Source organism: Vespula pensylvanica, chromosome 9 (assembly GCF_014466175.1).
Source record: "Vespula pensylvanica isolate Volc-1 chromosome 9, ASM1446617v1, whole genome shotgun sequence".
In the NCBI taxonomy this organism is placed as follows: Eukaryota; Metazoa; Arthropoda; class Insecta; order Hymenoptera; family Vespidae; genus Vespula; species Vespula pensylvanica.
The window spans coordinates 5,165,859-5,173,173 of NC_057693.1; the positions used below are offsets into that span (position 1 = coordinate 5,165,859).

Here is a 7,315-nt window from a genome sequence, read left to right on the forward strand (position 1 = left end):
CAGCATACCGTATACGAGTATCGATAATCTCGAAACTCATCGACGGTATTATTGCAAGGGACCGATCAGTCCTAGGAGATCGGAGTATCAGTTGGATAACGAGAAGAGGGAATCCGAGTTCGAGTCCAAGTCTTCCGATTATTACGCTACCCTGCAGCCCCTTCCTTCGCCAGGACCTCTGTTGGGTAACACGAGACTCGTTGACGCTTACGCGCCACCCGCGAAAAAACAGCGCTCGGAGTCGGTCCCGACTAGTTTGAGATCTCTGGAAGAACTAAGCAAGTATCCGAGGCCGAACTCGTTGCAAATGTTCGGAGGGGAGGTCAGGATACTCGACAATACGGGCGAGACGAAGACCATGAGAATCGAGCCACGACAAACGAATTCACCGACGAGCGAACAGATCTCAAGCAACAAGTGCGTCACGTCGGAGACAGCTTCGATCGTGGTAAGATCGGGTCTTCATTCGGGCGGTACCATGGTGCACAAACCGCCTGGCACGCCGACCAGCACGCAGAGTTCCTCCATATCTTTGCCAAACACTCCAAAAATGTTGGCCCCCATCATACCAAACATATCAACTCCAAACATAGCACCGACGATGTCCTGCTACAACTACCTGGAACCGCATTTGAATCCATTGACGAGCATAACCGCGTACAATCCATTGACGTTGCCCCAAGCGGGTATAACGAGTATTCTTCACGGTGGTAAGGTTATTCCTTACGTACCCGGTATGCCGGGACCGCATAGCTTAACCGGTGCACCAGCCCCGCCGCCACCCCCGCCTATAGATATATCGCCTGGTGTGGCGTCCGGTGAAGTTGGATACAAAGTCATACCAGGTGTGCCGGGACTGCACATGATACCCCAACCCTTGGATCTCGCCAGTCCGGTCAAGATTCAGGCGCCCAACGTGCCTGGAATACCGGGACCTGGAATATCCGGTGGACACGTCTCGATAATGGGCCAGCCGTTGGATCTTGCTAGTCCCGCGAAGGAGACCAAGCTTAGCTTCAAAACTCCTAGCAGCGACGGTCTGAGAAGCGGCGGCGGTGGCTTGACGAGCCCCAAAGTTCCTACCGTCAAGGTCGATACTTCCACGGACAAGTATAGACCAAGTAGGATGTCTCTGACGCCTGTCGCCGACCTGCCGATAACCGAACTCGATCGTCATATCAAACACAACGTTCCTGCGAAACACAAAGCCATGGAGAGCCCCCGAGAAAGGAGAGAGTTGTTGTCTCTCGAGAAGAGTCCCAACGTCGAAAGAACCTACGCTTACTCCAACGGCATCGACGCACCCGTTAATTCAGCAAATTCGTATGCCAAGCACAAGTATTCACCCAAATCGACCTCGGAGAGCAGGAAGAGGCCCTCCAGTTGGAACATTGCCGAGATCGAGATCGGCAGAACCCAGGTCGAAACTTTAGAGTACGGCTCGAATTTGAAATACGACTCCTCGCCCTCTCGCGAAAATGGTCGTGTCAAAATTAACGTTCTCGAAGGGAGAGGCAAGGTAGTCGAAAGTTACAGCACGGTCGGTGAAACCAAATTAAAATCTAATCCTGCAGTATTAGCGGGAGCAGCAACGCCGCAGTCACAGCCGTCGGCGCCACCGCCGCCGCCGCCACCGCCACCGCCACCGCCACCGCCGCCAACACCACCAGTGATACTTGTGAATTCAGATTCATCCAAGTCAGAAGTGCCAAGTAAAACTTCCGTAGAATTAGTCGTTAAAACGGATAAGTCTGAAGCTAAGTCGCCGAAGAGTGGCGACGGTGCTAAAGAAGAGACCAGTGTTAATAAGTTTTTAAGACCCACTTCTTTACCGTTAAAGCCCGGAACGTTTACGCCAAAGAAACATCACGGCATAACGCCGACGGCGAACACCCTATCCCTTATAAGCCCGGAAACTCCTAGACCCAAAAAATCGTACGGACAGCTTTATTTGAATGGACACGCCTATACATATCTAGGTTTGAAGTGTTCAACGAGGGTGTTTTATTGCACCCTAAACAGACCGCAGCCGATGTACGTCACGCAGCAGCACGGTCTGTCTATGTATTCCAATTGGAAAATTTGTAAGGAAGCTCCTCCAGATTTGGATCTGGCGCATTATGACTCTAGAAACAGACCTCTTAATTATACCACCGCTTGTACCATGCGAGAAGATATTTTGACGCATTCTTCGCAGAGGCCTATCACTCCGACGAGTCCGGACAGTGGCTTGGAAAGTGATATACAAGAAAAATCCAAGAGGATTAAAATTTTCGACGGCGGTTTCGAGAGTAACGAGGATTACACGTACGTCAGGGGTCGTGGTAAGTCATAAAAGACGTATCTCGCTTTACGTGCTTAGATTTGCAGATTGATTCATTCCCGTTTCGATTCGAATAGGTCGCGGTCGATACGTCTGCGAAGAATGTGGCATTCGTTGTAAGAAGCCGTCGATGCTGAAAAAACATATCAGAACTCATACGGACGTACGACCGTACACTTGCAGGCACTGTGCCTTTAGGTAATATTTTTCTCTCGCGCTACTACATTATAGAAACGCTGATATTACTCGTAAAAATTTATAACAATACGTTTGTCTTTCGTTCGACAGCTTCAAGACCAAAGGCAATCTCACGAAACACATGAAGTCGAAAGCACATTACAAAAAATGTGTCGAGCTTGGAATCGCCCCGGTACCAACTACGGTTTGCGACGAGAACATCGACAAAGAAGCTATCGCGCGATTGGCCGTAGGTGGAAACGCCGAAGAGTCTAGTTCGGAGGAGGAAGAGAGCGAAGGTGAAGGAGAGGAGAGCGAAGAATCTGGGAGCGAGGAGCACGAAGCAGCGCAAAGCTTGCTCAGTCTGTCGCAACGTAACACCAACAGATTACCAGGATTATTGCCTTCGGGTCGACCAACGACATATCCTTATACCTTGACTTTTCCATCGAGCTCCGTTACAACGAATATCATATCAACCGTCTCCAGCACTTTGTGCAGCAGCGATCACGGTACGACCGATCAGGATACTAGCCTCATTCAGAGCGAACACTCGCATCGTTATTATTTCCCTTCGAAATGGACAGCCGCGGATGAGTTGAGAAGTAGCGTTATACAATTATCCAAGAAGGAAGATTCGGATATCGAGGTAGAAGAGATAACCGATTCGGATTCGCGTCAACAGATATCCCAACCGATGGATCTTACGACTAAGCAAACTACGCAACAACCGGTACGATCATCCCCGGTACCCCAAAGAGCAATGCCCGCTGACATCTTGACACCGGTGTCGGAGCCAGTTCTACTACAAACGATAGTGCAGACGATGGAACGATTACCTATACAAGGAAGAGAATGGAAACCTAATGCAGAGGGACGTATGCTTCAGGCGTACCTTACCGAGAGACACGTCATGGACAGTAAAATAAAACAACAATATCGCGTGGGAAATTCGAAAATTGACAGAACGATGGGAGGAGACAGAGACGTTTATCCTAAATATCAAGACGCCGGGAGATCGAGAAATCCGGAGAACAGTGACGTTCCTACGGTAACGTATACGGATCCAACAGAACGGAAGATGCAACAGAACGTGATAGAATCGAAGATCAAGCACGCTACCAAGCAGCAATCGTCGGACGACATTAAAATGGAGATTCGAGAAAAGATTTATCAGAACAACGTGGCGATGGAAAGAAAAGTCTATAATTTCGAATCGATTCACAAGGACAAAGAACAGCACGCGGTTCGTGATATTCACGACAACAACTCCAGAACCAATATCGAATACGGCATCGTAATGAATAAGAATACCAATCCGATCGAAAGAACAAATTATCCCGTGGATATGCCGTCTCGCAGTACACCCGGTATAGATCGTCATTCACCGAAAAACTTCCATTCGGACGCGAACAACCGACTCGTTTCTATCCAATACGGTAACAACGAGCCACCCGACAGAACGTCCATACTTAAGACGATGAACGTGCCGAATCAAGATGTTAGGCCGGCCAATCAAGAAATGCGGATACCTTCGGATATCAGAATGCAAAGTCAAAGTCCACGAAACATAGACCTTCGGCCACCTAGCAGAGAACTGAGAATGCCCAATCAGGATTACCGTACGCAAGCTCAAGAGTTACGTTTAGCCACTCAAGATTACAAATTACGTGGTCCGGATATGCAGACGCTTGGCGCGGAATTTAAACAGATACCAACGGACGTACGTTTGAGTCAAGAGATCGTGTCACCAGGAAACATCGAGGCGAGACAAGTTATCCCGGATAACAGACCACCCAGTAGAGACATGCGTATGCCAGAATACAGATCGGAGTACAGATCTCAACCGCAAGAAACGAGACGTCATTTCGAAATAATACAATCATCTACGCGCGAGTCCCCGAAGTTGCAGGATGTACCGAGACCGCAAAACATAGATATCAAAAATGTAGATCGATCCGATATCAAACATAATGCAGAAATGACGAAACAGACTATAGTGGAGAGTATTAAACACACGGTAGCTCGAAAAGTGGTCGTCGGTGGTCCGGATTTCAGGTCGCCATCTCCAACGGTAGGAAGTGCTAAACCTCAAGCCGAGTTCCTACAGCCATCGACTGGACCAGCACCGAATTACGTGAGGTGAGTGTTTCTTATCCATTGATAAACCGTCACCGTTCGTTCGTACTATCGATTTTGGGAGAGAAACTAATCGTCGTAAGAATTGAATCTATGGGATATAGTTACAGCGTAACGGAAGACGGCCGAAGTGTATGCGGGATTTGTAACAAGGTGTTCAGCAAGCCTAGTCAGTTACGATTGCATATCAATATTCATTATTTCGAAAGACCGTTTCGATGCGAGAGTTGCGCGGTCTCCTTCAGGACGAAGGGCCACTTGACGAAACACGAAAGATCGGTCTCGCATCACAATAAGGTAATATCCCGAGATGATCGTTTTATTTTCGATCTATCCTCGAAATTTATATAATATGTATGACGGATGTCTAATGGTAATATTATGGTAATCTAGGTCAGTATGACGTCTACCTTTGGAGCTGCCACTACTAGCAATCCTAGACCCTTCAAATGTACGGATTGCAAAATCGCCTTCAGAATACACGGTCATTTGGCTAAGCACTTGCGTAGCAAAATGCATATTATGAAATTGGAATGTTTGGGTAAATTACCATTTGGTACGTATGCCGAAATGGAAAGATCTGGTATCAATCTAAACGATATCGACACCACGGACTGTGATAATAGTCTTACTAGTCTTCAGGTTAGTACAATGTTAACGATAATGCTGACGATAAGATGTATACCCTATATTGAAATCGTAAAAATGATCCGATTGATTCAGATTTTGGCACAAAGACTTTGCGAAAAGGATCCCAATAAAATGGGTCAGTGGGATACGGAGGTAGTTCAAAGTCAACCTATCAGCGGTGGTGAAACGTCTTCCGACGAAGGTGAACCCATATCTCAACACCCGATGTATTCGTTTCCCGTGAAAGTGACAACGGATGCAGAAATGTCTCGACCATATCATGTGCCAATAGCTACTGAAGATCCTAAATCTATGGTGGACGTTCATCATATTAATTCGCAATTCAATCAACAGAAACGGGAATATGGTATGAAGGAAAACGCAAACCAATCGACAGTTTCGCCAGAAAATAGTTTACAATCATATAAGTGCCAAGTCTGTCCAGTGTCTATGCGTAATGTAAATGAATTGCAAGTGCACTGTTTTGTTGAACATAATATTGAAACGGAGTCTAGTACAAATATTCACGGGGATAGAAGTGCGAATAAATGTAGGGAAAAAGAGAATACTCAGAAGAAAATTCCTGCGGAGGAACGTGTTGTTAGAGAAGATCACAATCGACAAAAGATAGGAGATACATAGTGCCAAAATTATTTGCTACATCGGCAAATGTTCAATAAGAGATACTATATTACGTAAACGTACGTTGGCCGTTTTAAGATGATGGACTTGTATGAAAGCATTGCAATTCTGACAAATTATCTTTATAAAAAGAAGACATTATTTAATGCGACGTTGTATTTTGATCAGAATCTTTCTTTAAAATGTTATGGTCTAACATTAAATTCTATTCATTTGCGGGAGAAAAGTTTCTATGTACTATATGGATGTACAGTGAACAATGTTGACCAAAAGTAATTAATTGTTAACGATCTAACGGTAAATTTGGAAATATGCTAAAGACGTCAGGATAATAAGAACTTTGACAAAAAAAAAAAAAAAAAAAAAATGTGAAGAAATTCAACGAGTATATAATTATCATAAAATATAACCGCGAGACGAAACTATATACCATTATATCTAGTATAACAGCAAAATATAAGTAGGACACAAAAAAGAAGGTAATAAAAAAGGAGTTATAAAATGAAAGCTTTTAAAAGATATCCGATAACATATATATATATATATATATATATATATATATATCTTATATATATGTGTGTGTGTATAAAATATATGTGATACAATATAATATAATATATATTTGTACGTATATATGTATACATATACATGTACATATATAAAATATATTGTATATTATATATATATATATATTATACATATACAAATATGTATATGCTTATTTCTACCATGAAACCATAACATTGTAAATGCTTGTATAGTCCTCATCTAAGGCTTTACAATGTTTCTCTTGAAATCTTTAAATACATCACTCGAAAGAACATAATTCTGATATATAATAATATATTTATATATAATAACGTTGTAGCAATATGACGTGCAATGGACTGGTATGTGATTCTGTATTTAAAGTGCAAATGTTGTGTGCAACTATTAAGAGTATTCAGATGTTACGAGTTAATACGAAATATTGCTTATCGGTACATTTAAAAAAAAAAAAAAAAAAAAAGAAAAAAAAAAGAAAAAAAAGAACGACATGCAAGCGCACATGCGCGTTATCACACACACATGTATGATATTAGTTTTGAATAAGCGTCGAAATAAGACACGTTTGTATATATTTATGTATAATATAAAAATATCATGTGTTAGTTCTTATCGTAGATTTAAGTAACTGATGATAATCAGATGAAGCAGCGTCGATTGTTTTAATTTCATATGGAGTTTTAAAATATTCTACTACTACGAGTTGTAAACTCGTAAAACATATTTGAAGAATCGATAGATCGTACCTTTTTTTCCTTGGAGAAAATATGAAACTCGTAGAAACCACATAAACGGTGTTCAATTTACTATGCTTAATGTATGTTAACCATTATTATTACCGACTCAATTTACCGATTA

General features: G+C 43.0%; 1 protein-coding gene across 10 annotated transcripts in view; it reads left to right on the forward strand.

Moving 5' to 3' along the window:
• LOC122632005 overlaps positions 1-6,430 on the forward strand; it is a 17,219-nt gene extending 10,789 nt beyond the window's left edge. For 8 of the 10 annotated variants that reach the window (XM_043818356.1, XM_043818357.1, XM_043818354.1 and 5 more), the window contains 6 exons: positions 1-2,324; positions 2,401-2,521; positions 2,612-4,642; positions 4,744-4,936; positions 5,033-5,281; positions 5,363-6,430. The exon at positions 1-2,324 is cut by the window's left edge. In XM_043818356.1, coding sequence (XP_043674291.1) covers positions 1-2,324; positions 2,401-2,521; positions 2,612-4,642; positions 4,744-4,936; positions 5,033-5,281; positions 5,363-5,911 — 5,467 coding nt within the window. In that variant the 3' untranslated portion in view covers positions 5,912-6,430. The remainder of the gene's footprint in view (positions 2,325-2,400; positions 2,522-2,611; positions 4,643-4,743; positions 4,937-5,032; positions 5,282-5,362) is intronic. The other 2 variants (XM_043818361.1, XM_043818352.1) reach the window with 1 other exon arrangement.
• Positions 6,431-7,315: the final 885 nt, after the last annotated feature.